Here is a 19,640-nt window from a genome sequence, read left to right on the forward strand (position 1 = left end):
AGGGAGGAGGCGGACATCAATGTTAGATTTTCTGTGTTCTTTGTGTCCTTTATCCTCAAGTTGCAGCCACCTCCTCATCCAGTTCCTGAGAAGAATGTGATACTTAGTGAATTTTTTCCACATGCCTCCACTAAGACATTCCTAAAGCTTCGTTCCCCCCCGACAGTCAGTGACAAAAGGCACAGAATTGCATCTTTTGAGTGTTTGAGAGGCATGGCCACTTCACTACCTGATCAAGGCATGGGCAGGATCTGTGTTTTCACATTCTGAAAGTAAAAGTACAGTAGTCCCTGTCTTCTGATTAAATCAACCCTACAGACGTCTTTATGTGTTCTGTGCAAGTATTTTTTTTAAATAGTTCTATCAGGAAAATTACAGGGGACTTTTTGGTTTTGAAGAACTGGATGGTGTTTTAATAATGTTACGAGGTATGCTACACATTTTACTTCATTAGAGTTAACTTCTTGTCCACCCTGTTCCAGGGAGCAGTAGAAAGAGAAGTTTTTTCAGACTGTTCAGAGAGTAGTTATGAAAGGAGTAACAGAATTTAAACCTTTCAACATGTGTATGAACGGCAGGGTCTGTGTCATAAACACATTTTTCTAAACTCATTACAGTGTGTGAGATGTAATTCTTTGAGCTGGCAGATCTTTCAACTGTGTATGAGAAACAAAAGAGAGTAGTTGCAATTTAGTGTAATCTATTTAAAATACATGTTCTTTCCTCTATTTGAACAATCTGTCCAAAATGCAATCCATTCATGTGGGATTTTGCCTGTACAGCTCTGAGTGGGAATCAGTAGTTTCTTTGTTCGTCACTATGGAAACAAGTGAGCCTATCCCGAATGGCTGTCAGATCTCGCAGAGTGCTGCTGGCGGCTCAGCGTAACTTCACCACGGAGCAGGCTGGCGCTGCCATCCCCTCGCCCGCAGCTCTTTCCCGCTGGGAGCCCAGCCATGCAGGACCTGCCCCGGCGGTGCTCGGCCCTGCCCTTCCTCAGCTCCTTCTTCCAGGGCCGCCGGCACTCGTCCTCGGACCCTGTCCTGCAGCATGGCCGGCGTGGCTCGGCCGCCCAGACGCTCTCCTCGTCCTCTCTCCAGGTGATGGTGGCGGTGGCCTCCGTCAGCTGTGCCGAGAGAAACCCAGCTAGCCTCCAGAGAAAAAGTAAAGCTCTTTCCTTCTTAAAGATTGCCACAGCTTTGAGTTTAAATTCAGACTGTTGACAATTAATTCTACGTTGTACTTTCACTGTGTGTTATGCTAGGAGCTTCGGTGGACATGTAATAGGAGATAAAGTGATTGAATGTTTTGTGCTTTTGCATTAAAAATGTAATTTTTGAAAAAATTCATTCTCTTGTAAAAGATCTGCTTTTATGGTTTCTTCCTCTTCGTTACCAATATGACATGTGGAGATTATTGTGTGTGAAAGCCTTTTCTGTATTAAGAGATCATGCACTCAGATGAAAAGGAAACCGTTTTATTTCTGGCAAAATGAAGGGAATGTAGCCCCGGCTCGTCATCTACAATCCTGAGGTGACATGGAAGCTGTTTCTCATGTTACTGTTGCATTTGGAGAGTGGAATTTTGAATCCTCTCTTCCTTGTATGTTCTAGGAAATTCAGGACGTCCAACACCAAAGTACACGAAAGTCGGAGAGCGCTTACGGCATGTGATTCCCGGCCACATGGCCTGCTCCCTGGCGTGTGGCGGCAGGGCCTGCAAGTACGAAAGCCCAGCGCGCTGGGGCGAGCAGGAGCAAGCCATCCACGGGGTGTACTCGTCGTGGTGAGTGAGTCTGCGGGGCCAGCGGCACGGGGGTGTGGAGGCGGAGGGCCCCGCCCCTGCCCCGGCCTTGCGGCTTGATGAGCCGTGTGATCTTGGCTGCCTCACGTGGGTGTTCTGAACTTCTTGTGTAAAATGGAAATAATAAAACCAACCCACAGGGGTTTTTTAATTAAGTGAAATGATGTACGTAAATCTTAAAGAAATGGTAACGAGATAGCTCTTAAGCATTGGAAGTTGCTAGAAATAATGTGCTCAGCTATAAATTTGAGAAGGCAGGAGGTACATACATGGTTTGTCAGTTTCACACAGGTACGTGTTAGCCTCATTTCTTTTTGTTCCCGTCTTCTGGATGAAAGGGCACACTTCCACGCAAATACACCGCCCGCGTGCCTCAGTAGAGAGCGGTGCACGTTGTTGGCTCAGCAGGCAGGGTGAAGACGGGTGCATGCTTTATGGTGTGCAGATGTGATTCATTCTGCAGTGAATCCTTCTGCTGCTTGTTACTAACGGTAAACTGTTAAGTGTACCTCTTTTGATGTAGTGATGTCTCTGATGAATTCTGATAATCAAGCCAAATCACCTTTGTTTTGTTTGTTTGTTTTTTAAAGATTTTTTATTTATTTATTAGAGAGAGCACAAGCGGGGGGGAGCAGAGAGAGAAGGAGAAGCAGACTTCCCGCTGAGCAGGGAGCCTGATGTGGGGCTTAATGTAGGGCTCGATCCCAGCACCCAGAGATCATGACCTGAACCGAAGGCAGACACTTAACCTACTGAGCCACCCAGGTGCCCCGCCAAATCACCTTTGAAGCCCACTAAGAGGAATTCACGGTTTAAAGAACTCTAGTGGTGAATCATTTCCTGCAGCAAGAATCCATTTCCAAATTAGACTTTCGTCAACCGGCTTACCTAACTTGCAGCCTGGGCTTTTTTATATTTGCTGGCACGTGTGTAGTGATAGAGTTGGGGTCCATTGTCACTGCCGTTCCCCACAGATCATATTCTAGTCTAAAGAATGTTGTGTGAAAGCAAGCACTAGGCCTGAGGTGTGCTCGGACCATAAATTTCCAATAATGCAGCTTGAAATCACGTTAATATTTTTGGTTTATTGTTGACTAAACATCTGAGTCTTTTTCACCTGTCATGCTTTCACTTCTCTCCTCGTCTTATACTAAGTACTACTGAATTTGGCGGGGGAGGCCCCCATCAATTTTCAGGGCTTGCCTCAGCAGGGAGGCATGGTATCTTTCTGGATTGTGCTCTGCTCAGCTGATGTCTCTGTTACTCATCAGGCTCATGTGACCCATAGCTCCCAATAGACTGCCTGACGTACCTTTCACCAGACCCCTGAGGAGGGGCAGCTGTCTGTTGGGGGGCCTCTGTCCATTTGTCCTCAGGCCAGCACTGTGCTAGACACGGTCAAATTATTACGTCGTCTTCATAAAGCTCCTGAAAGTAGGCGTGGTTAATGTCATTCTATTGATGAAGGAATTGAGGTCCAGAGAGACTAATCTACTACCCAGCTAGAAGTAGAAAAGCCAGCATTTGAAACCAGGCCCAAATGACTCCAAAGCCCATATGTTTTGCTGAATTACAATAACTCAGCATTTATTCCTAACCACATGCCAGGATTTGTGCTAAAGACTTTACACCCACATTGTGTTGAATTCTCCTGCCAACCCTGCGAGGCAGGCGTTATTCCTACTTAACATAATAGGTAACTGAGGGGCAGAATTACCTTTGCTGCTCAACGAGGTTCCTCCACAACATCCACTAGAATCTCAGGAGAGTACTTGAAACCACACTGCGGGAGTCCACAAATACTTTACATCCTGGAATTTTTTCCAGGGATTCAGGGTTTCTTAGAGCCCTCATCGTGATGCAAAATTGAAGCCAGAATTTGTATAAGAAAATTGTTCTAGATTTGTTAAAATCATAGAAAAGTAGGGACTTGATATCTTGTTCTCTTAGTTCTTAGAGCTGGAACGTTCCAAGTTTTGTGCATCTCACCAGCCCCTCCTCCCATCCTAGGGTCACTGAGAATATCCTAGCCATGGCTCGCCCGTCCACTGAGCTCCTCGAGAAGTACCGCCTCATCGAGCAGTTCCAAAGGTAAATGCCGTGTCGTTGACACACTTGCTAAGCCAATTTGCATGTTCTTGTCCATTGCTTTTGACGTCAAATAGTCAAACGATAGGCAGTGGACAGCTTATTTCGACTAGGAAATTGAGGTTTTTGAGAGTGATTAATAATGTTTATTAATGCCAAAAATACTTGATTTTTTTTTTAAACACTTGCTCTCAAAATAACTTTTTTCTTTTCTCCTGTCAGCCATGGCATAAAAACAGTCATCAACCTGCAGCGCCCTGGTGAGCATGCCAGCTGTGGGAACCCTCTGGAACAAGAAAGTGGCTTCACGTACCTTCCGGAAGCTTTCATGGAGGCTGGCAGTAAGTCCTTCCACCTCCCCTCCATGAGTTACCAAGAACAGCACCCAGACTCTTGTCTGCCCAGCTCTCCCGTTACCGGGTGATAGAATGACCGCTTTCTGCAGGGGGTGGGCTCCCTACGGAGAAGATGAGCTGACTGATTCTAGATAATGTGGCCATTCTTCTCGGGTGGTGCTGCTGAAAGTACAGGATTCCTTTTGTCCTGTGAGAGGGATCTTGGGAGGGGCCCTGTAGAAACAATGCCCGCGTTAGTTACCATGGACACTGGCCCTGCTGCTCTGCGCATCCCATAGTTCTTGTTTCTGCCTCACACTCAGGCCCTGCAGGCTTCGTGAGTCCCCACTCGCCTGGGTCACACAGTGTACACATGGCAGCAGGATTGGAACCCGGGACTCACTCATGCCCGTACTGCTGCCCAGCTCTGCCTCTGGGTAGGACGCAGGGAGTCTTTATGTGACAGTCCCAGAAGCCCCAGTCTTGGGAGCCTAGGGATGGAGTCCACCGAACACATGCCATTCAGGACCAGACTGGAAAGGACCAACCCTGGCCACTTTGGGGACTTGTTTTTAAGAAGTGTGTGTCTAGCTTTTTTTGTCTCCACTGGGTGGAAAATCTGTATGTACCCACCTTGTGCCATTTATGAGTCCTTTAGACACATTGCCATACTTAAACAAGATGCCATGCTTTCCCTCTGTAGCTGAGTAATTTGGGCCAAGGTCGGGGACTTTATTAATTTGTAATCCTGTTTCACCTTAATTCTTTCTGGCTGAGTTTTAGCAGGAAATATCTTAAGTAATATAGAATGTGCTTTGTGAGAAATGTTAACGTGAACTTACTGGAAATGTAAAAAGTCTATTATTTTAGGCCTCTGCATCCAGTTCAATCCATGTGCCTTACAGCTTTACACTTTTCATGAATTCACTTCCTTTCTTCAGATGGCTATGCAAGTACTTTTCCTCGATGTCAATTGTTTTTTCCTGTTTTCTTTTTTTCATTGTCCAGTTTATTTCTACAATTTTGGATGGAAGGATTATGGTGTAGCATCGCTCACCACCATCTTAGATATGGTGAAGGTGATGACATTTGCCTTACAAGAAGGAAAAGTAGCTGTCCATTGTCATGCAGGGCTTGGTCGGACAGGTAAATACTAGGAAGTGGATTTATTGTCTTGTAGCATATTTAAACATGTAAAGAATAGTATTTTGTAATTCTAGAGGATAAATATTTTTCAGAATCCTATCAAAGTTTTGGAGTCAAATGGTAGAAGCCACTGAAAGAAATTAGAAATAACTTAAACAAATGGTTTCAGTGATCATTTATTTGTGAGAGTATTTTTGAGAGACTTAAGCCTGAAAACTCATCATATTTAGTAAACAGATGGGTTTCCACAGCTCACTAAATGATTATTCTGGTTATTCTTTTTCAAAGGAAAAAAGCCCCAACACTTTATTTATAATACATAATATCTTTTTAAAATGTAATTTTCCTTAACCAAAATAATGAAAATAGAAAGCATTGTTTTATTTGGTGTGTTCTAAGCACTTTACACAAACTGTTTTTTTAAGTCTTTAGCAATAATGTGAGTCTTGAAGGAGCTTAAGTAATTTGCTACATTGAGTAAGTGGCAGAGCCAAGATTTAAATTCGTGGCTGGAAGGAATTTATTTGTGAAGGGAGTCTATCTGTGCCTAAAATTCTATATAAAAATCAATGATTTTACTTAAAAATGCAGCAGATCTCAATGCAGTGCTGATACTGGGGCAAAAATAAATACTGTAAGGTTAGAATATTAATTGTCATCTGGTCCAGCCAGACACCTGAGCTCAACACTGTCCACAGTGTACCTGCGTACCCGCCTCCAGTTCTCCCACCTGCTTGGGAGTGTGTTCAGGGCAGGGACTCAGTTCTGCCTGAGAATGTCAGCTCTTAGGGTCCAGCTAAAATCTCACTGTTCTTGGGGATTCCACACGACAGCACTGCAGATACTTCCTGCTTACACTGAAGTGCCATGTCCTGGTGAGAAAGATTTGTGGGACACTGTAGCTACTGGGAACCATGCAGTTTGCAGAGGTCCTGATTTTCATGTGTAACGTGATTAACAAACTTGGTGAATCACACAGATGTCTTCTGATTTGCCTTTTACCTTGATATTAGTTAACTATCAAAGTTGGATTAATTGATTATCACCACTGTGTTATTCATTTTAATTTAAAATTAATTAACAAGAATAATAAGGTTTATAACATTAAGGTTGTTTCCTTTAATAATAAGTCTTTATCGAATAAAGTTATATCTTGGTCTAGAGAAAAGCACTATTAGTGTAGAGAAAAGTCCAGAAGTAAACTGTCAGTGTGAATAATCCCCAAAGAAAAAAAGCCCGAAAAGGAGGAATGCCAGGCTGGGAATGTGGCAACAATCGATGGCAAAGGTGGCAGGAGTAGGAAGTAAGTGTGCAGTCAGGGCGGGGGATGGAGTGAACTGTGCTCGGCTCCTTATCCTCTTCAGACCAACTTCAACAGGGATGAAAGCAAATCCTGCTCTACTTCCTGCTCAACTGCTTTTAAAATATTCCATCCAGTCAATCCATACACTGTTTGGACCTTCCCCTAACCCCCTCTCACTCCGTCATGCCCTCACCATACTTTCTCCCTCATCCCCTTACCACACTCACTCCCTCATCCGCCTCACCCACACTCACTCCCTCACCCACACTCTCTCCCTCATCCCCTCAGCCCCTCTCACTCCCTCCTCCCCCTCACCCACACTCACTCCCTTATCCCCTCACCACATTCTCTCCCACCTCCCCCTCACCCACACTCTCTCCCTCATCCCCTCAGCCCCACTCACTCCCTCATCCCCCTCACCCACACTCACTCCCTTATCCCCTCACTACATTCTCTCCCTCATCCCCCTCACCCACACTCTCTCCCTCATCCCCTCAGCCCCTCTCACTCCCTCCTCCCCTCACCCACACTCACTCCCTTATCCCCTCACTACATTCTCTCCCTCATCCCCCTCACCCACACTCTCTCCCTCATCCCCTCAGCCCCACTCACTCCCTCATCCCCCTCACCCACACTCACTCCCTTATCCCCTCACTACCTTCTCTCCCTCATCCCCCTCACCCACACTCTCTCCCTCATCCCCTCAGCCCCACTCACTCCCTCATCCCCCTCACCCACACTCACTCCCTTATCCCCTCACTACATTCTCTCCCTCCCCCTCACCCACACTCTCTCCCTCATCCCCTCAGCCCCTCTCACTCCCTCCTCCCCTCACCCACACTCACTCCCTTATCCCCTCACTACATTCTCTCCCTCATCCCCCTCACCCACACTCTCTCCCTCATCCCCTCAGCCCCTCTCACTCCCTCCTCCCCTTCACCCACACTCACTCCCTTATCCCCTCACTACATTCTCTCCCTCATCCCCCTCACCCACACTCTCTCCCTCATCCCCTCAGCCCCACTCACTCCCTCATCCCCCTCACCCATACTCTCTCCCTCATCCCCTCAGCCCCTCTCACTCCCTCCTCCCCCTCAGCCCCTCTCACTCCCTCCTCCCCCTCACCCACACTCACTCCCTTATCCCCTCACCACATTCTCTCCCTCATCCCCCTCACCCACACTCTCTCCCTCATCCCCTCAGCCCCACTAACTCCCTCATCCCCCCACCCACACTCTCTCCCTCATCCCCTCAGCCCCTCTCACTCCCTCCTCCCCCTCACCCACACTCACTCCCTTATCCCCTCACTATATTCTCTCCCTCATCCCCCTCACCCACACTCTCTCTCATCCCCTCAGCCCCTCTCACTCCCTCCTCCCCCTCACCCACACTCACTCCCTCATCCCCTCACTACATTCTCTCCCTCATCCCCCTCACCCACACTCACTCCCTCATCCCCTCACTACATTCTCTCCCTCATCCCCCTCACCCACACTCACTCCCTCATCCCCTCAGCCCCACTCACTCCCTCATCCCCTCAGCCCCACTCACTCCCTCATCCCCCTCACCCACACTCTCTCCCTCATCCCCTCAGCCCCACTCACTCCCTCATCCCCTCACTACATTCTCTCCCTCATCCCCCTCACCCACATTCTCTCCCTCATCCCCCTCACCCACACTCACTCCCTCATCCCCTCACTACATTCTCTCCCTCATCCCCCTCACCCACACTCTCCCCCTCATCCCCTCACCCCTGCTCACTCCCTCATCCCCTCACTCACACTCACTCCGTCATGCCCCTCACCACACTCTCTCCCTCAACTCTTCACCACACTCTCCCTCATCCCCCTCACCCCCGCTCACCCCACTCTATCCCTCATCCCCTCACTACATTCTCTCCCTCATCCACCTCACCACACTCACTCTCTCATCCCCTTGCCCCCTCTTACTCCCTCATCCCCCTCACCCACACTCTCTCCCTCATCCCCTCACCCATACTTACTTCCTTTCAGGGTACAGAGATGACTGTGGATTCTCAGTCAGGTGAATAAACACTTGTACAAGAAGTCAGTAAGTTATAATTGTCCTTAAAATGATCCTTTATATGGTTTCCTGACACGTATTCAAAATTTAAAACTTAAAGAGTGATAAGTAAATAAGTTATAAAGTTTTTCATACCAATCTTCTCTTCTTCACCTCTAGGTGTTTTAATAGCATGTTACTTAGTTTTTGCAACAAGAATGACTGCTGACCAAGCAATTATATTTGTTCGGGCAAAGCGACCCAATTCCATACAAACTCGAGGACAACTACTCTGTGTAAGGGAGTTTACTCAGTTTCTGATTCCTCTTCGCAATATATTCTCTTGCTGTGACCCCAAAGCACACGCTGTTACTTTAGCACAGTATCTTATTCGCCAGCGGCATCTGCTTCATGGTTATGAGGCCCGACTTCTGAAACATGTACCCAAAATTATCCACCTCGTTTGCAAATTGCTCCTTGACTTAGCCGAGAACAGGCCAGTGGTGACAGAAGAGGTGCCAGAAGTGCCCAGTCTATCTGCCGAAATTGAGAAGACAGTTTCTGAGATGATCACCCTGCAGCTGGATAAAGAGTTGCTGAGGCAGGGCAGCGACGCCTCAGATTCCTACCCCCCCACTGCAGTGCCCACAGATTTTGAGAATCAGGGTGTGATTCTTTCCAGCGAGCAAGAGATTGACCCTCTTTGGAAGAGACGGAATGTCGAGTGCCTTCAGCCCCTGACTCATCTGAAAAGACGATTCAGCTGCAGCGACTCAGATTTAAAGAGGGCTGAGTCGCTTCTGGAGCAGGGGGGATCTCCGTGGACAGGGCCTGCCCAGGTGTTGCTTGGCCATCATCCGGGGCAGCAGAAGCCCATCAGCCACTGTTACACCCCCCAGTCTCCACAGCTTGATCCAAGTAAGGAAAAGCTGGTCCAAAATACATTCTCTTTCTGGAATCAGGCTAAATTTGGAGGCCTGGAAGGACTCAAAGATGAGGGGTCACCGGTTTTCCATAGGGAGACTATTGCAAAGGAAGTACAGCGGAGTAGAACCTTCTCTTCGGGTGTTTCAAGTTCATACAACCCTAGGGAGCCAGTTATACCGAGCCTTGCAGATACCCCTACGGACCCAAACTGTTCTCCCCAGCAAGCGCCCCACTGTCAGGACGGAACTCCTGCTGGTTGCTGCTCCGACACCCCCCGCGGCCCCGTGGACTGTGGCTTCAGCCCCAAAGCACCCTTCTCCGGTGGACGCATCCGAGCCCAGGACAGCAAAGATCTGTCTGCAGTTGCTCCACACACTGCTCTGCAGTCTGAATTGAGTGTCGAAGCCAGGAGAATACTGGCAGCCAAAGCCCTGGCAAGTTTCAGTGAGTTCACAGAAGAGGAGGAGGTGAAAAGGAAGGTAGAAATGTGGCAGGTACTTGTATTTCATTTGATTATGTGTGGGGGGGAAATACTTATGTCAGAACAAAAACATAATACATTTTACCAAATTTAAGTATTATGGGAATTTGAAGACCTGTTTATGTAATACGTAACTTTTGAACTTCAGGTTTCTCAATCTCTGTGTGAAAGAAAGCGCTCAGTGCTTAGCACTTAGCAGGGCCCTTGGAGCAGGGCATTGATGCTGATGCATGTGGCAGCTTCCTGCTTTCCTGCTGGGTTTGTGGGATGGACAGACCTCAGCAGACAGCTTTAGGAACTAACTTGTGCACCGCTAACCTGAGTCTGGTGGGGAGAATCACTGACCAAGAGACATAAGTGAAATCAGAGAAAATTCTTTTCCAAAGTCATCAACGCAAGTGTTGAGTGAGGTCAGGAGGACACGTGATGGATGCTGTCTGCTCAGCATCCCTTCCCGCAGACTTCCCAGTGCACCCCAATGAGGCAACAGTCAGATTCCACAAAGCAAATGGGAGCAAGCCACAGAGTACCTTTGTGTCATTAGGTTTTTAAAAAAGATTTTATTTATTTAGAGAGAGCAAGAGGGGTGTGGGGGTAGGGGCACAGGGAGAGAGAGGATCCCAAGCTCAGCACCAAGCCTGACGCGGGGCTCCATCTCACGATCCTGAGATCATGACCTGAGCTGAAATTGAGTCAGACACTTAACTGACTGAGCCACCCAGGCGCCCCTGTGCTATTAGTTTTACCTGAGGTTGTGTCTTTGGGGACCATTTCTTGGCTTTTACTTAAATTAGAATGTGCAATTTTAAATTTTAACCCCTTTTTGTGGTGTATTTTCATTAGAAACACAGTCTTAAATCAGTTGTGCTCTTTGCCCTGAATGAGCAGCTGGTGTAGACAAAGGGCAGGCCTTACCACCTAATTATCAGAAACTAGTAAACTGCCCAAATGTGGGGCTGACCTGGGGAGGCCTGGCTCAGTGAAACAGACTTGTTCGCCTATAATCTCCCACAAATTATTTGTGTATGTGCTCCTCTGTATTCTACATTAATTAAGCAAGGCATGTACACTTTCCAGAAGGTTCAGAACCTTCCAGATGCAGAGGTGGGAAAACTAGGCCCAGAGCCTTGCACCACTTACAGCTGTGGACTGCAGAGCATGTGCACATTGTTTGTCAGAACCGCAGGTGTTTGCTGAGCAAATCGCTACGTATATTGATTTCTTACAACACGAAGTATTTTTTCTTACTCCGAACTGAACAAGCCGCTCAGTCTGCGGGCCCTTCCCTTGTTTTTTTTTTTTTTTTTTTTTTTTTAAGATTTTATTTATTTATTTGACAGAGAGAGACACAGTGAGAGAGAGAGCACAAGCAGGGGGAGTGGGAGAGGGAGAAGCAGGCTTCCCGGTGGAGCAGGGAGCCCATGCGGGGCTCGATCCCAGGACCCTGGGATCATGACCTGAGCCGAAGGCAGACGCTTAACGACTGAGCCACCCAGGCGCCCCCGGGCCCTTCCCTTGTAACACCATAGCCACGAGAGCTGGTGGTTGGACCCCTCATAGGTCAGCCCAGCATGGGCCAGACTGTCGGAGCACCTCACACAGAAAAGCATTTTCCAGAGGTGAACACGACCCTTTTGTTTGGATAGGCTTGCCCTTTGTTTCACTTTCTGGATTTTATTATGGGCCTTTCAGCAATAAAACAACTTGAGTTCTGGAAAGAGTCCAGTGAGCTGTGATTTGGACGGCACGGTGCTGCCCGTGTGCACGCTAGGCCCTCTTCCTTCTGCCGCCTCACCTGCTCTCACAGGCACCCCGGAGGGCAGAGGACACCCTAAGATTCCTCGTTGATCTTCACGGTCCTTATGAATTAAGTATCACAGGTAGGGAAGCCGAGGGTCACAGGGGTCAAGGCACATGCTCAAGGTCATGTGGCCCGAATGCGGCAGGGCCGGGATGCAGCTCATGAGTTTAATACTTTGCTAAGTCCCCTTGAGGATTTCAGAAAACATGACTATGTAACGGCATTTTACTGGGAGGGCCTTTGACTTGTGCCGTTCTGCCCAGCTTCTGGTTACTGCAGAGCAGATCTGCTGTGTATACGACCCGTGGGGAACGGGGCCTCCATACAACTAAACCTAGTGGCTTCTTTATAAGATAATAAAGAGGAACCAGAGGAACCCAGAGCCGGAGGACCCTGGCAGCGGGGCAGGAGCATCACGTCTGGGGTCAAGCAAAACCCAGGGAATGCCATCTGCCCCGTTCTGCTTTGGGCTCCTGGGCAAGTACCCTCTTCCCTGGGCCCACACGTCTGCCGTCAGGGCCTCACTTCCGGGGGCTGTAGGAATCGGATAAGCCACGTGCCACAGGCTGTCCCGTTCTAAGCTTTGTGAACATACCAGGTGCGTGAATGAATGAATGTGCAATTATTATGCTTATTCCTGTAGCACACATAGACTTTATTTACTAATGCATAAAACTGAGCCCCATCAGAAGTTAAAATTTTCCTGTTTTTCCCCTGCTCTCTGTGAGGTAAACTGTTAAGGCCTCCTTCTTAACTTATCTCCAGCATTCAGGGCACGGGCAAGACTTGCTCGTCCCTTCCCCTGTCCAGTCTCAGGATGTGGGGCTGGCTCTGTGGCCAGGCCTGCATGGGACTCTGAAAAGGAACGTGAGACAGATGTGTCTGCCCAGTTGCAGACTGTTCAGCACTTTTCTGGGGCCCACTTTGAAGTTTTAGTCAGCTTTTCCTCGTCCCAGGGTAATTTGCAAATGTTGTCTTATGTATGCTTTTTTGGTCTAACGTTCTACTCCATCACAGTAAGTATTTCTCTTTTGTCCCAAGGAACCTAAAAAGGAAGGCTCCCTCTTCCTGAACAGCGTCTGTGGTTTCAGAGCCCGGTGGAGAGCTTAGCGTTTGGGCCAGCTGAGCCCCTCTCTGAGGGAGCTTTAGGGCACACGTGGGGCAGGGGGTCAGCTTCACAGAGGGAAACTGAGGCTTGGAGAGACTCAGCATCTCAGCCCAGTGTGCCACCTGGAGGTGGGGGCACTGGGAGGGGTCCCCATCCACCCAAAGCCCGAGACGGTCACTCATGAACAGCCTGAAGGCCATCAAACCTCAATCAGTGCTACCTCCCTGTCCCTCCCCCTCTCCCTCCTCCTCCTTATCCCTCGCCCTCCCCTTTCTCCCTCCCTGCCCCTCTCTTCTTTTCCCTCTCCCTTCCCCCCTCCTCTTCCCTTCCTTTTTTCCTCCCCTCCCCTCTCCTTCTTCTCCATTCTCCTCTTTCTTCCCTTCTTTTTAGAAAGAACTAAATTCCCGAGACGGAGCTTGGGAAAGAATATGTGGCGAAAGGGACCCTTTCGTCCTGTGCAGTCTAATGTGGTCTTGGGTGGAGCAGCTGAAGGAGCCTGTGATCACCAAAGAGGACGTGGACACGTTGGCTGGCAGCCACGCAGATGCCACAGAAGCGCTGTTTTTATTAGAGAAGGTAAAGAGGCTGTTGGGCGGTTGATGAAGTTAACCACGGCCCTTAGCTCAGGCTTCGTGCACAAAAATCCATTATGAAGAAGGGGACTTGTGCAGAATCCCATATCTGGGTCTAATTTAGGTTTTTCCGAGGGAAGAAGAAATGCACACCCAGCATCACATGTAGAAGATACAAAACCAGACGAGGAGAACGCCCGTAACCCAGCAGCACCACTCTGAACATTGCACGTCCTTTCTGTCAGACTTAGTGCATTTGTTAATGTGGTCACGGACAACCGTATACTTCATTTTTTAGACACACACGGACACGAATGCACACGCTCGCACATGTGCGCACATGCCGGTAAAGGTGAGGACGCCCTGGATCCAGAGTCCGTTTCCTAGTCTGCCTTCTCAGGCCCTGTGTGAGGGGCTGAGAGAGGAGGTCACCCCTGGGGCAGTGGCCAGGCCCTTGCCAGGTCCTAATTTCCGTTTTCGCCTTCATTCATCTCCGTGGCCCGGACAGGGTGAGGCCCCATCTCTCAGGAAAGGCAGTCGGCGTGTGTCACAGCAGGACCTGAGCCCCAGTGGCTCCGCACACAGCTTGCGCCCGTCTGTCCCATGGTGCCCGCTGCACCTTCGTCTTCCTTCACTCCAACCCCTGCACGTAGGGTGTTTACATTATTTCAGGGTTTTACTTCGGTAGCCATCCCTGTAATGATCACTTGTGCTTGCAGGGTTTTCTGCATTTCCGGTTAGGCCCTCAGTAGATTTCCAGAAGCGCAGTCAGTGGCTCTCAGGGGCGAGTGTACTGGATGCATGTCGGCTCCAGACGTGGTGTCTCCTTTGCTTCTCTAAAGTGAACAGCCCCTGGGAGTCAAGTCGGACACGTTCCTTGGGGACCTTCCCCCTTAAGTTCCAGTGGGCGCACTGCTGGGGGGCCACGCTGTCTCTCCCCTTCCCCCCCTCCCTCCGCAGCTCCAGCCACAGGCAGGGCGTGCTCGTACTGACCCTGGCTGCCCACTAGTCCACGTACCATCGTGGCACGTCAGCGTCCGCTAGCCGAACTGAAACAGTCGTGTCTAGAAACGAGTGGATCCTCTCATTGGTTCACTGCAAGGAAGACATTTGATTTGAAGTCACACTGATATTCATATTCAGTTATACTTTATGTAATAACTAAGCAGCTTTGATTTTATCTCTTGAAAGCTTTTCAAATTATATTAACACCTAACAGGAAACATGAGTAGAGCCCTTGGTAGAGAGTTTGGTGTTTGAGGTCATGAGTACTTGGTCGCACAGCAGCTCCTGGCTCTGCGCTTGCTTTGAGTTTATGTCCGGAGGCATTTTTCAAACCACTTGTTTGATTTTGATTTCTGCAAAAACAGGGCCAGCACCAGACCATTCTCTGTGTGTTGCACTGCATAGTGAGTCTGCAGGCGATCCCTGCGGACGTGGAGGAAGCCATCCTCATCCGCGCCATTAAAGCCTTCACCAAGGTGGGTCACATGCTGCTGTCGGCATAATTGCAAATCAGAATCCAGAGGCCCCCCCACCTGCTCTAAAATAAAACTTTCAGTATGTTTTTCCTTAATGGAAACATGTTTGACATTTCTCAAACACAGTTGTAGACTTTGGCCAAAAAATATTAGTTTCTCAACAGTGATATTAGAAAAAGCTGAACTGTGGGTTTTTTGAAGGTGAACATTGGAACAAAGAGCTTTCATACAGAAACAATTGGATGTTGAGAAAATTCTTTTAAATCATGTGCCAAGTAGGAGAGAATCTTTTCTGGTTGAGCCCGTTCTACTTTGGGCCGAAATGCGTAACTGACCACTGAGAACCCCGCATCCAGCAGCGATGACCCGGGACCCTGCCCTAGTTGGCAAATCAAAGCAGAAAGTAATAAAAAAGTTTCCTCTCTATGCACATCCTTTTGGCTTGCAGCAGTCCATCCTGGCTGAAGCAAGAACCAGGGCCATGCCGGGAGAAAAGGCTCCCCTCAGCCCTTCAGTTTGGTTCCTGTCACAGGGCATGTGACACTGTCCTGAAGCACAGAGCCCAGCTTCTCAACGACGGTGTCTGCGGTAAATGTTAGCGACCCTGCCCGTTACCGTGTGTGCGGCTCACAATTTCTGTTGGCCTCTTAGGGGTCCTGATGAAAAGTTAAACATAGCAGTTGTTGCAAACCCGGCTTTGGGAAGGTTGGGAGACACCCGTGGCCGTGTCCCCCGGTGCAGCGTCGTGAGCAGAGCCCCGACCGCTCTCGTTCTGGGCCGGCTCCTCAAGGAAGCTGTGCGGCGGCTGCTTCCAGGGGGACGAGCGTTGTTTCCCGTCGGCCGGAGCCTTCCAGGCTTGCTGCAGCCCCTCAGCAAACACTGGGGTCACCTGCGCCCAGAGAGGTCAGCCAGGATGTGCAGCCCACCCGGGCCGCTCCACGTCGCCCCACCTCTTGTTGGAGGGCGAGGGCGACCGTGTGATTGTGACATGCTGCCTGGAGGGTGGAGTTGTTTGTCTCTGGCCTGGCCGTCCTGTGTGTACAAACACGTTAGCCGGGCCCAGACCCTCCGCAGCGGCGCCGGGAGTCGCCCATTTCTGTGGGAGTGGGAGTGGGTGCAGGTGTGGGAATTGCTCGGGTTCTCTGTCCTCCCGTTGCTCGACCCTGCAGCCGAAATACATGGACACAGTACATCCCCACCATGGGGCAAGGGAACTAACTTCATGAAGGTTTTCTCTGTGGCAGACAAACACGTGAGCCTCTCACACCCACTGCTCCCAGAAATGCTAAGGCGGTGGGTACCGCGGTGCGCGTGACACGGGTCAGGTGTGAGGGGGGCCGCGTAGCGGGCCGGTGGCAAGCTGGGCTCCCGGGCGGGTTGCCACAGCTGGAGACCCCTTTGACAGACCCCGTCCCTTGTGCCCCTGGCGCTTAAGTCTCCGGGTTCAGAACTCCTGGCTTCACGACAACCTGTGAGTGCGCATGTCCGGGCAGGGGTTTCAGTTTTTGAGTTTTCATTCATAACTTTGGTGTTGACATGATTGGCAGTTCTAATATAGTCTTTCGATTAAAATGAATGTGTGAACTGTTATGTATGCTGTTCATTGTATATAACTGTGTTTGTAAGTCAGAGTTTTTTTCTACCGTCCTTTCTTTTCTCCCCAAATCACCTGATTAAAATTCTGCTACTATGTCCTGAGTCTATCTATTCTTTGTCAGCAGGTTAATTTTGACTCTGAAAATGGACCACTAGTTTACGACACCCTGAAGAAAATATTTAAACACACACTGGAAGAAAACAGGAAAATGACAAAAGATGGCCCTCAGCCTGGCGTTTAGTGATGCTTTCCTGGTGGCGGACCCCTCAGACCCGGAGACCCAGATGGCGTTTCTGCGCACAGATGAACAGGTTGGAGCATGGAGCCGCCTTGTCTCATAGCACTTTATCTCAGACGCTCTTGGTTTGTGCTAAGAACACTCATTTCTGTTGGGAGCAATTATTTATTTTAAAATACCCTCGAGCTACATTTTTGTGTTGAAAAATTGCCATAACGTTGGTGCCACTTTCTTGTATTTATTTAACTGAATTAATACTATTGTATTAATATGTTAAGTATGTGGTGTTTACATCTTTATTCTTTTTGACATTTTGGAAAAAGTTGTGACTCTTCTTTCCAAAACAAATATTTTGTCAGTGGAACCCTTGCTGGAGTTTTTACCAAATAGGTAATTTTAGTAGTAAAACTTCACTGTGGATCCATCCCCCTGATCCTTGACCTAAGGAAGTCACAAAGTGTCTTAAGCAGTTTTGTATTTGTTAGTAAGAAGGCTATTGATTTTTTTTTAAGGATCTTTTTTTAATTTGCAAATTTTTTGTTTTTTTCTTTTTATAAACACGTCAAAGGATTTCAAAGTATATTATTTCTCAGAGAGATTTAGTTTTGTGTTGAAGGTTGACTGTGAGGTGGTTGGGATTTTTTACCATGGGAAGTAGACTTGCTCTTGGTCAGGCTTCCAGACCCCCTGCCGACCTCTGCTGTCACAGGAGGCAGGAATGCTTTTCGGCACGTCCAGCCTGATGCCCAACAAACAGCGTCTTCACAGTGGAAGCGGGGGCCGTGGTGGGCAATGTGGGCAGCTGCTCAGAAGCAGGACTCCACAGGGAGGAGCGGCAGGTGGGGGCAGGCTCCATGCAGCAGCGTGACCACCGGCCCACGCCTCCCACATCTGCCCTTCCGTGGACCCTGTCATCTCAGGGCCCTGTCTTCGGCCACTTGTCACTCTGAGAACTAAGATTCTTAAATTGAACGTGACGCACGTAGGCCGCAATCACCCTCTGGGCTCGAGATAAGAAATAAGTGAACTAGTTACTGCCTAACCAGTTCTCTGTGGACCAGACTGTCATTCAGCAGCTGAAGCCGTGATGAACGTGTGCAGCCCCAGAGGCCGGGCCACACAGAGGGTAATCATTTTTCCCAGTAAATGTGATATTCATCTAACCAATTTCACAGTAAGGTTATGACCTAATTTTAGAGACGGAATTTCGGGGGAAGTGAGGCTAACCACGGGTGAGTGTCCCCGACTCCTGCATCTCTGAACCAGGCGCTGGCGCATCAGAAACATGCTAATCCTTGTCGGTCTTACACACTCTGGCGGCAAATGCTCAATGTCGCTACCTCCCACACTGTTTAAGTTTTCTTAGGAAACTAGATCCAGCGAATTTTAATGAACTGGTTGCCCGTTCCTGAAATTTCTCATTTTTAAGTGCCTGACCTGGGAAAGAAGGGAAAGATTACATTTTATCCAAAGGTACATTATAAAAATATGTTTTTTACCCAAAAAGATGTTTACCGTCATTTCTGTCAGTCTCACCTGGGCAGGTGCCAGCAGGGCTCATTGGACAAGTGGCTGTTGGCCTGTGTGTTTGAGATGGTCCCGCACAGTGCCGACGTGACCATGGCAGCGCACCAGACTGAGGAAGAGAGCTGGTGGGAGAAATAAATCAGGCTGTCTGTGGGCTTTGTATGTATTTGAATAAAGGTGAAAAGAACAACCCATAACCCTCGTACATTTTAGCTTGGAGCTCCTCATGATACAGGTATGGTTGGTGATGGGATGATCCTGACAGGCAGACTGGGTCGTGGGCTGGACATCAGTCAGGCTCTGGTCGGTCCCAACTCTGTTGGTCCAGTATGAGCAGGCGGGGCAGGAGGGGAGAGGAGAGCTCTAGGAGGAGCGGGTGAGGGGAATCTTAAGGCTGGCGGGGTTCCTGCCTTCCTGCACTTGAGTGGATGAGGAGTTCTCTGCAGGCCAGAGGATAGTTCTACTGACCAGAAGAACTTACAGGGTTTTGGGATTCAGCTCAGCGGAAGTGTGAGGGGCCAAGAGCACACACTCAGAACTGACGGCCGTGGCCACGCATGTGCATTGTCTGGGTTCTTACCAGAACCGGGGAGAAGTATTATCCATACTTGCCTGTTGAAGGAGTCCCAGTCTGACCAACTCCAGACTGTACCCTCCTCCCTCCCCACTGACAGAGTGCCCGGCGGGAACCATGGGCCCTGTCAGCACTGGGCTCCATGGTGGCGCACCATAGAGCATTGCATTGTTTGTCACTTAGTGAAAGTCCCCATCATGTCTGTCCTCTGGAGCCGCTGAGCTGCCATGTCACTGTCCTATGATCTCAGCATATCTCACTTAGGAAGTGCGGGATTTCCGGCCACTTACCAGTTTTCCTTCTATCCGAGAGCTCGCTGATGCCCTCTGCACCGAAGTGCTGTGGTCTTGAGATTGCTTTCTCCGTGTGCAGAACTCAGAAGCACGCTGTAATGTGCTTAGTCGTGTCTTCAGCCAGCTCCCCAGTCTTATCTCAGGAAGAGCATGTGCTTTCATCATGCTGGCGTCCATGAAAAACCATGTATCATAACTTCAATAAAGTTTCTGTTTTCTCTTAAATGGAGGACACCTGCTCATGTGCTTGCATGCTGTTTCAGCCAGTTCTTTAGAGGTCTGAAGAAATCTCCGGAGACAATAGGCTGCAGACAAAATGCATATCTCAAGCTCCTGATATCTGA

At 49.0% G+C, this 19,640-nt stretch overlaps 1 protein-coding gene across 1 annotated transcript; it reads left to right on the forward strand.

Moving 5' to 3' along the window:
• Window positions 1-744: 744 nt before the first annotated feature.
• Window positions 745-19,521, forward strand: PTPDC1 (protein tyrosine phosphatase domain containing 1). Its single transcript, XM_036113713.2, is given in 10 exon segments — window positions 745-954; window positions 956-1,164; window positions 1,614-1,785; window positions 3,814-3,894; window positions 4,114-4,232; window positions 5,235-5,372; window positions 8,878-10,118; window positions 13,405-13,590; window positions 14,957-15,067; window positions 16,789-19,521. Coding segments are annotated over 10 exon segments (2,484 nt in total). The 5' UTR covers window positions 745-844; the 3' UTR covers window positions 16,906-19,521.
• Window positions 19,522-19,640: the final 119 nt, after the last annotated feature.

Source organism: Halichoerus grypus, chromosome 14 (genome assembly GCF_964656455.1).
Source record: "Halichoerus grypus chromosome 14, mHalGry1.hap1.1, whole genome shotgun sequence".
NCBI lineage: Eukaryota > Metazoa > Chordata > Mammalia > Carnivora > Phocidae > Halichoerus > Halichoerus grypus.